The following is a 16,894-nucleotide window of genomic DNA, read 5'->3' on the forward strand; positions in this document are numbered from 1 at the left end:
CAATTTGCAGATGGGGCTGCAAAGCCTAGTGGGTAGGAGAATAAGCTCATGAAAGGGAGCATATAAAGAACAGACACACAAGGAATATAAATAATGAAATAAGATCTGATCTCTATGAGAAAGAACCACTGATTCAGGATCAAAGATCTCTTGGACAAAGATTTCAGGTTTTCACGGCTGGTAACATCATTAGGGTTTGTAGAATCTTTCGGGATCAAGTGCCGTGTTCTACTGGAGAAAGTTTTCCTTTCAGAAGTTTCATTCTCAGCTGCAGAGAACATCTTCAGTGGCGTTGCAGCCGGAGCAGGCGCTCAGACCTTCTTGGCTGCTGTGCATTGAGTGGGGCCAGGGCTGCTGGAGAGCTGCTATTTCTAGGCTGGAGGGGGTGTGATGAAAGGGCAATTAGTTTGTGGATGTGCCCATTGTTTGGTGGGGCTTCCTGGAAGGGTAGTGATAAGGAAACTTGCTGTTGAATGTGACCATTGTTCCGTGTTAATTGCTGGGAGGGTTGGAAGGGGTTTGAAGATAAGGAAGACGGTTGCTGGCCCCACTCAATGCACAGCAGCCAAGGTCTGAGCGCCTGCTCCGGCTGCAACGCCACTGAGGATGTTCTCCGCAGCTGAGAACGAAACGTCTGAAAGGAAAACTTTCTCCAGTAGAACACGGCACTTGATCCCGAAAGATTCTACAAACCCTAATCTCTTGGACACTTTAATTCTATTTTAATGCACTGCAGCCCTTGGGTATGTGCAGTCACACACATGGGTCTTGCCCTCAGCAACAGATCCTAACTCAGAGACTCCAAAAGCTTGCTTGAGCGTTATTTTTGGCACGCTTTCCGGCTCGCCCTGGGGAGCAGGCACCGACTGTGCATGCCTGGAGCGAGCAGAGGGCGCCCCTCCCACTCAGTTTCTTCCAGCTGCTACTGACATCCGTGCAGGAAAGCAAAGAGCCAGCAGAGGGGAAGGCTGGGTGGGCATGTGTGACTGCACAGATGACCACTCGAAGATCATCAGTTACAGGTAAGCAACCTGTTTATCTTCATTGTGGTCTCTGTGCAGTCCCACACATGGGTGATTAACAAGCTAAACACAGGAGGTGGGTGCTGGTAACTGTTAAGCAAACACAATAGTTAGTTCACATATGGCGCTCACCTTGAACTATGTTGCGCTCACCTGGAGAAGTATTAGTGAAAGATTGAGTGGAGGACTGCTTGGCTGAAGGAGGCATCATGTCTAGCACGAACGTCCAGGGCATAATGAGCAACGAACGTGGACGGAGAGGACCAGGTTGCAGCGGCACAAATGTCCTCCAAGGATACCCCTTGCAGAAATGCCGAAGAAGTTGAGACGGCTCTAGTAGAATGAGCTCTGAGTCCAACAGGTAATGGCTGTTTAGCAGTCTCATAATACAACCAAATCACACTAGACACCCATTTGGAAAGCCTCTGGGTGGATATCTTGGAGCCTTTATGGGGCCTGCCATAGGCTACAAATAAATTAGTGTCCTCTCGGAAAGGTTGTGTATGTGCAAGATAGAAGGATAAGGCTCTCTTCATGTTGAGAGTATGCAGTATTCTTTGACCCGAGTCCTTGGGTTCTGGGAAGAAGGCTGGTAAGGAGGTTGCACTTGAAAGTTGGAAAAGGGAGACGACATTCGGGAGAAAGGTGGGGTTCATCTGAAGAACCACCTTGGAACTATGGAAGACGGTATAAGGTGGATCAGAGCGGAAGGCGCACAGATCACTTGCTCGTTTACCTGAGGTAAGAGCAACCAATAGGGCAGTCTTCCAAGAAAGTAAATGTAAGTCAGCAGATGCTAATGGCTCGAAAGGAGGTTTAACAAGCTGAGCTAGGACTAAGGATAAACTCCAGTAAAGAACGATGGGTTTAACTGGGGGATGCAGACGTAGAAGTCCCTTGAGGAAAGCTTTAGATAAGCGATGAGAAAAAACTGACCATCAACAGGAGCATGGAATGATGAGATGGTGGACAAATGAACCTTCAGTGAAGAGTAACTAAGTCCTGAAGCTTGCAATGACAATAAGTACTGTAGAATAAAGGGGATAGGAGCGATGTCTGGATTACTGTCATGAGATTGTACATATGTGGAGAAGCGCTTCCATTTGAGAAGGTAGGAGCGTCTAGTGGATGGTTTCCTAGCGTTGAGGATAATGTGTTGCACTTCTGGGGGTGGTGTTATGGTCGGATCCTCCATGCTGCGAAACGTAGAATCTGAGGATTGTGGTGCCAGACCTGACCTTGATGTTGAGTGAGGAGGTTGGGTATCATAGGGAGGTGACGACAGGAGTGGCGGGATAGCTGAAGAAGCCTCGCGAACTATGGCTGTCTCGGCCACCATGGAATGATGAGAATGCAGTCTGTCTGATCTCGGGTGATCTTGAGGATCAAGTGCGTGATGAGTAGAAATGGAGGGAACAAGTAATGGAGGTCTCCCGTCCAAACGTGGAGGAATGCATCATTGCTCCCCCTCGCGTAGAAGTGACGGCATTTGGTGTTGAGTCATGAGGCAAAGACATCTACAGTGGGGCTCCAGAAGCAACGGAAGATACAGTGAAGATGTGCAGAGTTGAGTGACCATTCATGGTCGTCCAGTCGAACTTAGCTGAGAGAGTCTGCTAGCGTTTTCTCCACTCCAGGTAGATGGATTGCAGTGATGTGAATGTGCTTGATGCACTATTTCTAAAGGGTAATGGAGAGATGGCAGAGTTGAAGAGACCTCGTTCCTCCTTGTCTGTTTATGTAGAAGACGGTTGCCATGTTGTCTGATGTGATTTGAACATGACAACCCATCAGAGAAGGAAGGAAGGATTGAAGGGACCTGTGGACCGCTATTAGTTCCAAGCAGTTGGTGTGGAATTTTCTCTCTGCAGGAGACCACAGACCCCTGACAGTCTTGTCCTCCAAGTGGGCTCCCCAACCCCACTTCGAGGCATCCATGGTGACATTTGCAGTAGGGGAAGGCAGGATGAAGGGCATCCCCTGAAGCAAGTTGAGCTGAAGGGTCCACCAGTGAAGAGAGAGGAGGACCTCCTTGGGTGCAGCGAGAATCGTGGTTTGGGGCTGCCTGTGAAGGTGAAAGGCGCGGACAAACCAAAGTTGCAGAGGCCTCATCCGAAGCCTGGCGAATTTGATGACAGATGTAGTTGCTGCCATGTATCCCAGAAGACACTGAAACATGACAGCAGGTTGACTTGGAGATTGAAGAATAGCAGTGGCAGTCGCTATGAGTTGTAGACTGCGTGAAAGAGGAAGGAAAACCATATGAAGATGTGTGCAGAAGTGAACACCTATGAATTGTAGGTCCTGGTTAGGGGTGAGTTGTGACTTGGCAAGGTTCACACACAGACCTAACGATGCTAGAAGTGATAGTGTGACCTGAGTGTCCCATTTGAGCTGCTGAGGTGACTGAGCAGTCAGGAGCCAGTCGTCTAGATACAGGAAGATGGTGATTATCTAGAAGACGCAGAGCTGCAGCCACCACTGCCATACACTTTGTGAAAATGCGAGGGGCCGTGGAAAGCCCGAATGGGAGGGCCCGATATTGGAAGTGGTGGTGACCCGTGGCAAATCTCAAGTATTTCCAGTGTTGAGACTTTATTGATATGTGGAAATAGGCATCCTGAAGGTCTAGGGATGCCATCCAGGTGTTCTGTGGGATTAACAGCAGGATTGACTGAACGGAGATCATTCTGAATTTTTTGTAAGTTATCTGTTCGTTGAGTTTCCTGAGATCTAGAATTGGACGTTTGCCTGTGTCTCGTTTTGGGACTAGAAAGTATTTGGAGTAGAACCCTGTCTTCCAAAGGTGGAGGGGAATGGGTTCTATGGTCTCTTTGTGAAGGAGATCTAGGATTTCCTCGTGAAGAAATGGGGACGGAGGAGTTAAGATGAAATGGTGATGGTGAAGGGACGAAATGAACTCTATGGAGTAGCCTATTCAAATTATAGTGAGTACCCAGGTGTCTGTGGTAATCTTCTGCCAAGTCCTGAGGAACGGAGGGGAAAGTCAAAGAGACTGTTTGGAGGGTGGCGTAGTCTTCTTGTCAGGCAGCGGGACTGTCTTTTGTTGGTAGGACTGGTAAGGTTGCTTGCTTTGGGGTCCCTTCTGATGCCAGTATTCTGATTGCTTGGGGGAACGTTGACGTTTTAGGTAAGACTGTTTCCAGGGCCGGGAGCGGTTGAAAGTTTGAGACTGCTGTTGCTGGGTGACACCTAGACGTTTAGTGCGCTTATGGCCATCATCAACAGAAGTCAGGACCTTGTCAGTGGATGCATGGAACAACCCTTGACTGTCAAATGGTAGATCTTCAATCTTTTGTTTGATGTCAGTCTGAAGGTTAGTTGAATGAAGCCATGCATGGCGCCGGAGTGCTACTGATGCCGCAAAGGTCCTGGAGGAGCAGGACACTGCATGCCGAACCGTATTTATTTGTTGCTTACTGACTCTGGAAAGTTCTGAAACCAATTGATGAGCCAGCTTTTGAGAAGCGTCTGGTAAAGTTGGAATCAGGGGTGTAAATTGGTTGGTAAGGTTGAAGACATAAGCAGAAAGGTAGGCCAAGTAATTATTAATCACGGAGCTGGTGGTAGCCAGGCCATAGATTTTCCGTGCTAGGGTGTCGAGTTTACGCCCATCCCGGTCGGGTGGAGCAGGGTGTCGTGAGGTTTTCAAAGCCAAGTGAACAATAATAGAATTGGGAGCAGGGTGAGAGGAGAGGAACTTCGAATCCGGGGCATGGACCCAATAACGGGAGTCAAACCTCCTAGGAGTAGGTGCGATGGAGGCTGGCTTGTCCCAGGCTTCCTTAATTCCCTCAAGATGTACTGGGAGCATTGGCAATAAAGATCCAGCAGGCAGGTCCGATTGCACTAAGTCATGCACCACATCAGAAACCGCTGGGGTGTCAGAAGGTAAAGTGACATTGAAAGCCTTTGCCATGGTGGAAATTAGGTTAAGATAGGCCTTAGAGCCATCAGATGGCGAAAGGCAGTTTGGGCAAGGCGTGTTGGAGCCGAGGGAGGCTGGTTGATTGGAGCCAGAGGACCTAGAACTCACCGATTTGGAGTCAGAGTTGTCTGGAGGTAGCAGAGGCTGGTTGGAGTTAAAGATGGCAGCCCTTTGTTGGGTCTGTCAGATGTGTTATAGGAGCCGACATAGTTACTACCGGTGAGCGAGGGGCTTGGATCGAAGCCGAGGAAGCCGTTGCAATCAGTGAACGAGGAGCTCAGATCGGAGATCTAGGAGCTAGAGCCGAGGTGGAGGTCGAGGCCAAGGCTTGGAGTCAAGGAATATAGGCAGGTGAAGCATGCAGACTCCTAGAGTGCCTGTACTCAGCGTAATCATAGTACCGAGAGCACCGAAGTCTCTCATGTGAGGGAGATCTAGAGAACCTGTAAGCCCTTCAGTACCAAGGCGAAGGTGATTTCGAGGCCGAGGAGTAGTCATAGCCGTCGTGGTAGTCATGACGGAAATCCGCGGGAATGGGTGAATGAGAGCGGTGGTGAGAGAATTCCCTGTGGAGAAGTGCCCTGTAGTCTCGAGTCGAGAACTGAGTCGACGATTCCCAATAAAACTGGGTTGAGACTTGGGTGGATGACTCACGAAGTTCTCTATACAGGTGAGAAACCCCGATGTCTCAATATGTGCTCGGTTCCCTATACAGGGGAGAAACCCCAATGTCCCGGAATGCGTTCGGATCCAAAAGATGCCTAGGGTCCGGTTCCAGGATATCCAGAGGCAGGGAGCCGTGAAGCAATGGTGATCTCGATGGGATCGGAATCACATCTGCAGATCAAGTGAGCCGGGGCATCTCAGTGATGATGTCAGTGGGAGCCGTGAGTTCTACAGGCAACAGTGTCGGGAAGGTACGCTGCGACGAAGTCGAGACCATCAGAGTCGAGATGGAAGTCGAAGTCGAGGTCATCAAAGCCAAAGCTATCGAAGCTGAAGGAGCAGTCTTGCTGGTTTTGGCTGTAGATTCACGATGTTTCTTGGGCGCCAAAGCTGATGGTTCCAAGTGATGGCTCAGCTTCTTCAACTTGTGAGTGAACTCAGAATGGTGGGAAGCAGATTTGTCAGACTTATGCTTTCTTAGTGATGCTGCAGTGGCCGACGCAGCCAAATCTCCCTCTCGAGTTGGGGGAGGCGGCGTATCGCTGGAAGTGGGCATAACCCAGAGAGACTTTTCAAGTAGCAAGCTCTGAAGTCTGGCAGCCCTGTTCTTCTGCACCTGCTTGCCGAAACTAGCACAGTGGGTGCAAGAGTCGACCCTGTGGGCTTCCCCCAGGCAAAAAAGACAGTGGGAATGACCGTCAGTAGACGGAATTTTAGTTCCCCATCTGCAGCACTTTTTAAAAGTTTTCCCTTCCATACACTTGGGACAAGGAAGGGGGGGGGAAGGGGAAGGGGAAAGGAAAGAAAAAAGCGCAAAATAAGGCTCCTTTAAAAAAAAAAACAGATAGGGACGAAATATTAAATACAATACAGGAGGAGGAATACAATACCACAGGAACACGAAGAGATGAAGAGAAGTACGAGCTAAGGAGGGAATGCAACGAGGTAGGTGTTGTCCAAGCAACGGTTAGGAAGAAACTGAGTGGGAGGGGCGCCTTCCACTCGATCCAGGCATGCGCAGTCGGTGCCTGCTCCCCAGGGCAAGCCGGAAAGCGCGCCAAAAATAACGCTCAAGCGAGCTTTTGGAGTCTCTAAGTTAGGATCTGTTGGCGAGGGCAAAACCCATGTATGGGACTGCACAGAGACCACGATGAAGATCAACTAAATACACACAGATCTGCATATTCATGTGTAAAGAGTAACCCATTTTCTAAATAAAAACACGGTGTGGCTACTGCTGCTTGCCTTTTCCAACATCCAGGTAAACATGGAGAAGCTAAAGAATTTACAGACAACTTTTAGTGGCACACATGCTACGTTTTTACTCTGGATACAAAATAAGCAATGTTTTCTGAGAAGGACAAACTAAAATACAATAAATTCTCATCTGGAATAAATCCACGATTCTGAGAAGATCCTTAACAGGCAGGCTCTTTTGTTGCCCAATACCGGCACATGGCTTAAGTCAGTATTAGGGCTAATGTTCCTGCCCTTTTTCAACTTGCCTGCAGAGGGCTGAGGGTGCAGTAATAGTCTTGAATAATTTTGGGTGGAAGATCCTGCAGTACATCTTCTTTCATCCTCCTCAACAAAAATGGCAAGACTTGTCTGTGCAAAGCCTCCATTGCAAGAACACCTACAATGTCCACAAGAGAAAGAACATAACAGCAAGCAACAGAATCCTTCGTGTCGTGGAGACACATTAGTGATAGGATGCTGGGTTTTTCAAGCACTGACACTACTTGGTAAAGCAATGAAAACTTGCTTCTTACCTGCCTCCTGCTCTCTGCTTGAGCTCCGAGCATCTCTGCTTGCCAATATAGGCTTGCCATAGCGAGCTGCGAACTGGCGCTCAGTGCCCAAAAATCCTGGCATCAGGAAGTCAAACAGTGACCATAACTCTAAGACATTGTTCTGGATACAGGAGAAACATTAAATTAAATTAGGAAACCTTCAAGAACAACACACTAAACCGACTCTGAAGAATCTATTGTGTGGTGGGAAACGGGCTTGTGGGGTGATCAGTGCCTATCTCAGATCTGAGTCCAAAAAATATTTCTTCATGGCTATTTTGTTCGCACAAAAACATACATGAAAAAAACGTGTGTAGATTCAAATGGTTCAATTAGCATCACACATAAAATCTGATGACCAACTACATGACTTTGCTCTACACCCACTGACATTTTTACATTCAATCACTACACAAACAAGGTATCCACAAATGGACATTGAGCAGGCCCTGGCAGCTATAGATTTCCTACCATGAAGAGCTGGAAAATTAGCCAGAACCTTTTGTAATAGCAAGGCAGCTTCCAAGTAACATTCTGTTGCTATCTTTTTTTAATAGAGGGAAATAGGGATTTACCTGAATTGGGGTCCCAGAGAGTATGATCCTATAGTTGGCAGCCAGCTGCTTTATTGCTTTTGATAATTTTGTTTTTCCATTTTTTATGACATGGCCTTCATCAAGTATACAGTAGTTAAATTTAATATTCCTAGGAAAGAAAATACAACTCAATCAACATTAATATTTTAAAAACAAATAACACATTACATGAAATAGAAACAGTAGTTTTTACCTGAAGAAGTCAATGTCATTCCTCACAACATCATAAGAAGCTACAATGAGGTTGTGTCTTTTTACGTGATGCTGTAACCTTTACAGGAAAAGATACAAAACCAATTAGGTCTTGAAGCACTGGGATGGGGACATATACACAGACAAATCTCTTTAAAACTATCTTCTTCATGGCTATTTTGGTCAAAAGATTTTCCCTCATAATCACAATAGACAGCAATGTAGATTTCCATGCAGGTTGTAAAAACAGGCTTCTTGATTATATCACTTGCCTTGCCCTTTCTGTAGGAGGACCAGTATAATGCAACGGATTGAGATATTCTTTGGAACAAAACTTCCCTACTTCATCTACCCAATGGCCTGTAAGCGTGGGAGGACACACCACTAATGATGGAAGTGGAACACTATCAGATATTTTAGTTCTTGAATATTCTTGAGCCCTGCAGAGAACAAAATCACATATATAACGTGTTTTTAGGGCAATAATGTTTACAGGGCAATAATCTGACTGAGAAGCAGTTGTTGTGTAGGCTACCTGAGACAGTGATCCCCTGCAAGGATACATATGGACTGTAAGGTTTTTCCTAAGCCCATATCGTCACAGAGGATACCATGAAGTTTGTATTTGTTAAGAAAAGCCAACCAATTTACACCTTCCTGTAAAGGAGAAAAAAAAAGAGTACTAAGAGCAGAGGAACAATAACAGAGCTCAAGTTTAGGTCATTGCAGTAGAAGTAAAATATCAGGTCCTAGAACATCTTAACATTATTTCTACAATATTGCATAAAGGTACCAGAAGTAAAAAATGTCAACTGGGCCAAGAATTTGCAAAATGCTTCTAAAATGATGGTACCACACACCTTTGATTAAAAAGCCTTTGTTCCTGAAAAAGTTACCTAACAATTGAGCAGGCTTGTGCCTCAACATTTGCAGCTAGCATGCAGAAATTCAGTGTTTTCCAGCTCTGCTCATTAATTTCATGATTGATCTTTACAATTTTAGATGTAATTCCTGATAAGCAAAAGTTACAACAAATCTAATCTTAGTGTGGGTTTTTTTGCCCTCAAGTCAAAGCTGACATATGGCAACTCTGTGTGGATTTTCAAGGCAAGAGACATTCAAAGTTGGACTGTCATTATCTGCCTCCATATCATGACCTTGGTATTCCTTGGTAGCCTGCCTTCAAAATACTGATCAGGGCTGACCCTGCTTAGCCTCAGATCTGATGAGAGCAGGCCTGCCTGGGCTATCCAGGTCAGGTCAATTTTAGCTACATGCAAGTATTTTACAGAAAGATTTCCAGTTGCTTTTAATTTTGTATGCTCTGAGCCTTGGCATGCCCTGTGCAATTAGCTTAACACTTTCCCTTAATGTCTTTGTGATTAGCAATATACAGGACACTGCAAAAATGTGATTTATCAGGTCAAATGAAAAATCTTGAGAAAATTCAAGCCAGCCTATAGAATGGAGATTTGTCTAAGATGAAGCCTTTTGAGTCCAGGAAATGTTTCCATGAGAACTTACCTGCTGATACTTTCTGAGTTCAGCTTTAATTGGTACTGGAATTTTATAATTTTCTAGTTTTTTTCCATCTAACAGCTGTTCCAGAAAATGGCGTTCCTTGGCTTTAATTTTGATTAGGTCTTCAGACATATTGGGTGGGTCTGGAATGCCAGCCTGAAACAAGGAAGGATATTCTGAACGGAGACAAAACTTCATCAAAGCTTTTTATTAATGGGTATTAAGTGTCATTTACAAGAGTATGTGTGTAAAGCACCATCAAGTTGCAGCTGACTTACACCGACCTCAAAGTATTTTCAATGCAAGGGGCGACAGAGATGGTGTCTGCCATTGCTTTCCTCTGCGTCGTGACCCTGGCTTTCCTTGGTGGTTTCCCATCTAACTACTAACCTTGACTAACTCTGAGACCTGGCTACCCTGGGCCATCCAGGTCAAGGTAATCATCTACTTGCACCTACTGAAATCATATTATTTGTAAAACATCACTAGCCTTGATTGGGTTAAGCTTTTATATAACCAAACATTAATTGAACCTTCAATGGTCTTGTACTTTAGGCACTTTTACTTGTATTTTGATATTAAAATGGGCTTAAGATCACAATTGACTGGATGTTCCCATTCTGTGAGCTACTATCACTTTTCTTTTTTTGCTGCTCTCAGCTTTACAAGAAGCTGTGTATTTCAAACAGATACGAATAATGGCTGCATGAGTGTCTGGATCCTGATGAATTGCTGGTTTCTGTTACTTTAAAAAGGTGAGGCTCCATTTCTGGGTCTTCTCAGAAGCCTCTAGATATCCAGCGACATGTCAACTCATTAAGTCTGCAACACCTCCAGGTCTCCATTTTAAGAAAAAAAAATGCAAACTGTACACTTCTGGGCTCTGCCAACAGGTCCTGAAACATCTTCTCTCTCCCCACTCCCTCTTTTTTATACTGTACATCAAGACTGATGAAGACTTCAGGGGAACCTGAAAGCTTGTATACAATATTTTGTGATATTTGGGTTGGTCCTAATAAAAACAAATATTATGTTAGTGCTATGACCTACAAAGTAGCAACCTACAACAAGCACTATGAGAAGAACTGTAAACTAAAGAAAAGAACTGTAAGATAAAATTCAAGCTCACTTTAGAATAATATTCTTCACATTATGGAGGTCAAGCACATGGAAAATGCAAGAAGCATCAACAGCTAAGAGCAGGGAATATTATTAACCATCTTAAATGATCGTACCAAAGAATATTCACATGCCATTATATCTTACATCTCTTTTGCATGACAAAACAGTCAGACAGCGCCTGTACTAGATTATCCGAAGGAAAATCTATACTACAACCAAAAGAGAAATGAAAAAACTGCACAAAGAAAAAAATGTTTTTCCTGGAGTATTTTCCCAAACAAACTGACCGTCAGTGCCTAGCTGTTTCCTGAATTTTCTTATGACCATTGTTTAAGCATTAGCATGTTGCAGTAAAACCAAACACTTAACCAGGGCTTTGTATTGTACAGGCACTTCACCGTTTTGAAACCTGCTTCCTTTTAACTAACGGTCCTTTTTGAATACAGGAGGAAACGTAAATGACAAATTTATCTACTCTGCCACACTCATTTCTGGGTATTCTGTTCTACTTCTTGCTATTCATGAACAGTTTTGTAATTTTTCAATGTTAATTTCATGATTATCTAACTTGGGGATAATTTCAGAGTTAATAAAACTGTCTTTGAGCACTTACTGGGAACCTAGAGTGGTTTTAGAAACTAGAATGGAGAGGAAAACAGTATGAAAGGACGCATTTAAAATTCAAAGAGTTAAGAAGTCAGTTCAAGTATCACTGAAATCTGATAATGCATGTTAATAAAAGTCAGGGTTTTTTAAAAATGTGAGAAAAATCTTACACTTATCCCTAAAGCATACGTTTGTCTCAAGACTCTAAACCTTTTCAGCATTCTGAAAAAGTATTTTGAGGCAAGAATGAGTACTAGAAGCTAAATGGGTTCTAGCTCAAATGGCTCCTTGCTGTTAATTTCTTTCCAAACCCAAGTTTTGTTTCCTAGCTGCTTTTTTTAAAAAGAAAAATACACTAGGCAATAGAATATGGGCAATTGTAAAAAAAGCTGTTGTACCCGAAAAAACTGCAGTCAAAGCTAAAAATTACTTTGCCTCTGGGCAAATCATCAGAGTGAGGGAACCTTAGCGTGTGTGTGTGTGTGTGTGGGGGGGGGGGGGGTTAGTGTCATTTCTTCCTTAACTTGCAGAGAGTTCCTAGGCTGTTGGCTTTTGTAGATCAATATCCAAATCTAAAATTATTCTTGGAGGCAAATACAAGCTTCTGTAAGATCAGATCTTTCCTCTGACAAAAGGGACTGTGTACACTTGCACCCAGGGCAACTTACAAGCATAATGCATTAAGGCAGTTTATTCTTGTGATTCTTGAGGACTAGGCTACTATGTTACTTATGATTAAAACAAGTTGCAAAAGACCTATCCATATTTGTTAAAGCATTTACTAGAAGAAAAAGGATGACATAGTTTTCCAATGAAGGACTCAGATATAGTTTCCCATTAATCATTGAGATGCTTCATTTATTAATGAAGCACCTTGTGTTTATAGACTTTACAGTGAAAATTTAATGCACTACACAATTCTGATGCTATCATCTAACTTTACATTCTTCCATGTAATATCCATTACCTTTCACCAAACACTACTTTTTTTAACCTTATAATCATCTGTGAAATGGTGGATGCCAGAAGGATATGACTTTGGGGCAAGAACTTTACTGTAGCCTTTTTTGGGGCAAACTTCCTCACCTTAAAAAAACAGAATTGTCTTACTACAAACATTATACTGTAAACACTTAAAGCTGACACGAAGGGCTCTATACATTTAAGCCCTTGCCTGAAAGTTTTGATGAAGGGCACTGACAAAAATAGGAGTAATGAAACGTCCAAAGAGAGCAACTGCTGTCTGATGGTTAACACTATGCACACATGACAATGAACAAGCAAGCAGTGTGACTCACACAATACATAAATCTGGCACAGTTTGGTACTGTTCTTCTTTAAAACTAGCATGCCTTCTAGTGACTTCAGTTGGAACTGCATCTGCAGTGCTAACATTTGCAGCGGAAAATTGTGGAAAACGTTAACTGGAACTGAATGCAGAGGGCCAGAGTTGAGAATTTATTCCACTTTTTGGAGCCACCCCCCAACCCAACTCTGACCAGCTGTCTGAGGCATTCAGAATCCCAGCATAAATCTGGTAAGCACATTCCCTCTCCTTTGGGGTCCCGATCAATTCACGCTGACACCGAGCTCAGCACTGGATAGACACTCTGCCCAGGTTTGGGAAGACAGGCCTCACTGAGGCTGGGATAGAGGCAGAGCTCCAACGGGCAAGAACATAGTGCAGGGTTCCTCATGCTGCTCCTTATGCATTATCACTCCAGTATCTTGAGTGGTCATGCTTCTAAAGGCAACTCCTCCACCCCAGCTACTACTTCACTTCAAGCACACTTGAAGAGAGGCTTAGCAATCATAGTCCCTACAGTTTGAGAACTCAAGAGTTAAAGGAAAAACATACATATTTTCAAGCAGAACTGAAAACTCTGACTTACCTCAAGAGGCATTAATCTAATTAATGTAGCAAAGCACTGAGTGGCCATGAAGCGTACACTGTCAGTCTGATCGCTCATTCTGCCCAGAACTGGGACCACAAGGAGGACTATATAGGGAATAATTCCAACATCTAGTTGCTCCATTACAGCTGGATTAGTAATTAAGGAAAGTTTCCATGACCAGCTTTGAACCCAATTCTACCATGGCTCATTTTGGTTATGTACCAAGTTTTGTTTTACTATCACCTCAACCCAAGAGGATCTCAAAACTGAAAGTTTTCTGACTATGAATCATTATAAAGAACATACAAAGGGAATATCTGAGAATCACAACATAGAGATATCACAGCAATATTAACGCAGCTCACTTTTTATCTTGTAAATCGGAACCATATAACTTGTTCTCAGTTAAATGCCGAGAAAATCCACTAAGTGGCTTCCAGATGGTATTTTAACAGATTAGAGCAGAGGTGGCCCAACTGTGGCTTGGGAGCCACATGTGGCTCTTTCACATATATTGTGTAGCTCTCAAAGTCCCCACCACCCTGTTGGCCAGCTTGGAAAAGGCATCTGTCTCTTTAAATTGCTTCTCCAAACCAAACCGGAAAACAGTTTGGAGAATGCATTTAAAATTGCTTTCTTTCCACCCCTTCCCCCTCCATCTATTTTCCCTCCCTCCATTCCTTCCTTGTGGCTCTCAAATATCTGATGTTTGTTCTATGTGGCTCTTACATTAAGCAGGTTTGGCCACTCCTGGATTAGAGCATGTTGTGCTATTGTAGTCTTAACAGAAAATCAGACTATTTTAAAACAACTTCCAACTAGAGTAGTCTTAAGTTTTGCAGCAAGTCCAAAAGCCTCACCTTTGGTTTACAGGACTGTCTCTTCTGCTTCATCTCTGACTATCACAACTGTTACAGTGTGACTTGAGCTATGGAGACCTGGTTTCAAATGCCCATACAGCTATGAAGGTTAAACGGTGACCTACTATATGTCACTCCAATATATGATACAGCTGTTGAGAACAAAAATGTGGTAACTGAATTGGATCCTGCCATCCATCAGCAGAAGGCACTGATGGCTACAGACAATTTCTTACCTCCTTTCCCCAGCAGTCTTTTCCAACCCGGGGAAAGTTTATTTTCAGGGACTGTGGGGCCCCCCTCCCTCATCTAATAGCTGTGTGGGTTGGAAGGATGCAGTGGGGATGGATAGAACTGTCCTTTCAGCCTCTTGGGGCAGCGCAGCCAAGAGAGAGGAATGGGTGATTTTGTCTCCTCTTTCTCAGGGAGTTCCCAATCCACAAGACTATTTGTCCCATAACCCCAAGAATAAGCTTTCTTGGGGCTAGAAAGGCCTGCTGGGGGGAAGGGAATGCTGGAAAGATCTGTGGATTGTTGCATCCAGTCCCAAGTATGTTGCCCTTACTGCCTTGGAGAAGGGGAAGGATACAAAAATTAATACATCCTTTTATAATCTATGCCACTTCCAATCCGATACTATTGCTGCATTCTTAGACTACTGCACTAGAAAATATTCCTTTACAGTTGTGCTTCTCATCTGCACCGATCTCTTAGTCCTAGTGCTCTGCCCCTCCTCCATCCCACAAGCGCTAATGGTTTTCCACAACAGTTTACTGCTCTTCTACCAAACAGTTCTCAATTGTTCCTACCATATCCTGATTCTTCTCCGAGGAGCTCAGCATAGTGCACGTGAATTTTCCCTCTCCCCTTACTGTACAAATGCAATACCTTAATCCGCATTGATTTTCAACATTTACATTTGGTGATATGTCTATTTAGATTCATGATCTTCTTAATAAAAACTGAAAACAACAACAGCATGATATGCACTCGATGTGCCTCTTCTGAAAAAAAAAATCAACTGTTCATTGGCAGTACATTAGAGAAGAATACATTTGGGGGGAATTCAGAAGACAGCCTCAAGTGTATGAACAACAGAACCCAGATGATATGGATTGTAGAGGCAATGAAAAAAGCTTAGGGGGGGAAAGTACATTTAAAAAGGAGCTAAAGAACTCATTACTGCTCATCAGAATGAGCCTCTCTCTTGATTTCCATAATATTGCCCACAATAGCCCAATTATCTTAGATGCCTGCAATGCTACATTTCTTTGTATTACCTAGTAAACTATCATCAGGGACAAGAAGGTGAGAGAAATAAACGTTTAGATTAAGGGAAACAAAAAGCTGTACAAAGCCTACACACCAGTTCTCGTAGCATCCCCCACCATAATTGTCTCAAGTAAACTGTTAATGAGTTCTCTACTGAATGTGTCCCACTGCTCAAGAAATTCAAGTACATTTTGTACTGGCATCTATCTTGTCACTTTTGTGCATTGCAGGCATCTGGAGCTTAAAATCCACTTTTTAGCCTCCTTGTGTGTTCTCATACTAACATCTAATCAGGGACACACTTTCTGGTGTCACTGTAAAGAGTGGAATATTCCACCTTCCTCTTTCCTCATTCTTTCATCTTGCTCCTGCAGTACTTTATAAGCACCTGCTATTTTTCCTGCTTTGGCCAAGGTGATCAACATGAACTGCCTTCACTTTTCTTCTCTAAAATTTCAAGTCTCATCTTTCCCATCCAACATCCAAGTTTAATCTGGAATTTCTTTCTGATCCAGACTGGTTACCATAAACTAGGAGTGTTAATGCATCAGGGGGAAAGTAGAGTAAAAAAAAGCAGTAACATGTTACAGGTCAGACACCTGCAAAACTATGTAATTCAACCCTTATGAGGCCAGCAGTACAGAAGTGAAACCTTTCTGTTAAAAATCTAGACATGAATATTAATCAGGAGTAACCTTAATGTTTACTTTGCAGAACAAACCAATATTCATTCATACTGATTCATCTACAACAAACATAAAGACCGGCACTACCTACAATACAACAAGGCTTTTTTAAAACTAACCCATCCAAATGGAAGTGTCTTTTTGGAGATACTGAAATGGAACATATCTCACCATTATAAAATGCCCTTTATTACGAAAACTAGACCATACCACACAAGCAAAAAACTCTGCTTGCTTCGCTACAATTATGCTATATATTCGCAATGAATTTGGTCAAGTTCATATGTTCTTAAAATCATTCCTGTTTTGTTTAATCTTAGGCTTCACAGAGTTTATGAAATCTTTGTACAGCTAAAGCATACTTGGTAATTAATGTAGGAATAATACTGCCTTAACTCAGGAAAGGATACAAGCAAGAGCTTCAATTGCGCCCTCTTGTTTGGTACTGTCATCTATAGCACCCAGCCAAGGAAGAACCTTTTCCAAGAAAATGTGCATGGTTTCTATGGTAGCTATTCTGCTCATTACACCAACACAACGAGCAGCCATGTGTCTCACTGCAGTGTTGGGGTGTTGAAGGCACATACACAGATAAGGCAAGTGCTGGACCAACTGCAAAAAGAAACAGCATTTCAGTTTTATTTATAAAAATCTTGCTGAATACCATCCAAGAGACTTATTTCACCAAAATATCACCCGTGTAATATTGGGTAT

General features: G+C 43.4%; 1 protein-coding gene across 1 annotated transcript in view; it reads right to left on the minus strand.

The window, feature by feature from the left end:
- The window catches only part of BTAF1 (B-TFIID TATA-box binding protein associated factor 1), a 58,224-nt gene that overhangs the window by 8,866 nt on the left and 32,464 nt on the right, over positions 1-16,894 (minus strand). Inside the window, exons 24-32 of the mRNA XM_060241358.1 lie at positions 16,591-16,792; positions 13,360-13,508; positions 9,743-9,895; positions 8,754-8,875; positions 8,491-8,658; positions 8,220-8,297; positions 8,006-8,135; positions 7,410-7,551; positions 7,143-7,273 (exon numbers count right to left, since the gene is read on the minus strand). Coding sequence (XP_060097341.1) covers positions 7,143-7,273; positions 7,410-7,551; positions 8,006-8,135; positions 8,220-8,297; positions 8,491-8,658; positions 8,754-8,875; positions 9,743-9,895; positions 13,360-13,508; positions 16,591-16,792 — 1,275 coding nt within the window. The remainder of the gene's footprint in view (positions 1-7,142; positions 7,274-7,409; positions 7,552-8,005; positions 8,136-8,219; positions 8,298-8,490; positions 8,659-8,753; positions 8,876-9,742; positions 9,896-13,359; positions 13,509-16,590; positions 16,793-16,894) is intronic.

The sequence above is a fragment of the Heteronotia binoei genome, chromosome 6 (genome assembly GCF_032191835.1).
Source record: "Heteronotia binoei isolate CCM8104 ecotype False Entrance Well chromosome 6, APGP_CSIRO_Hbin_v1, whole genome shotgun sequence".
Classification (NCBI taxonomy): Eukaryota; Metazoa; Chordata; class Lepidosauria; order Squamata; family Gekkonidae; genus Heteronotia; species Heteronotia binoei.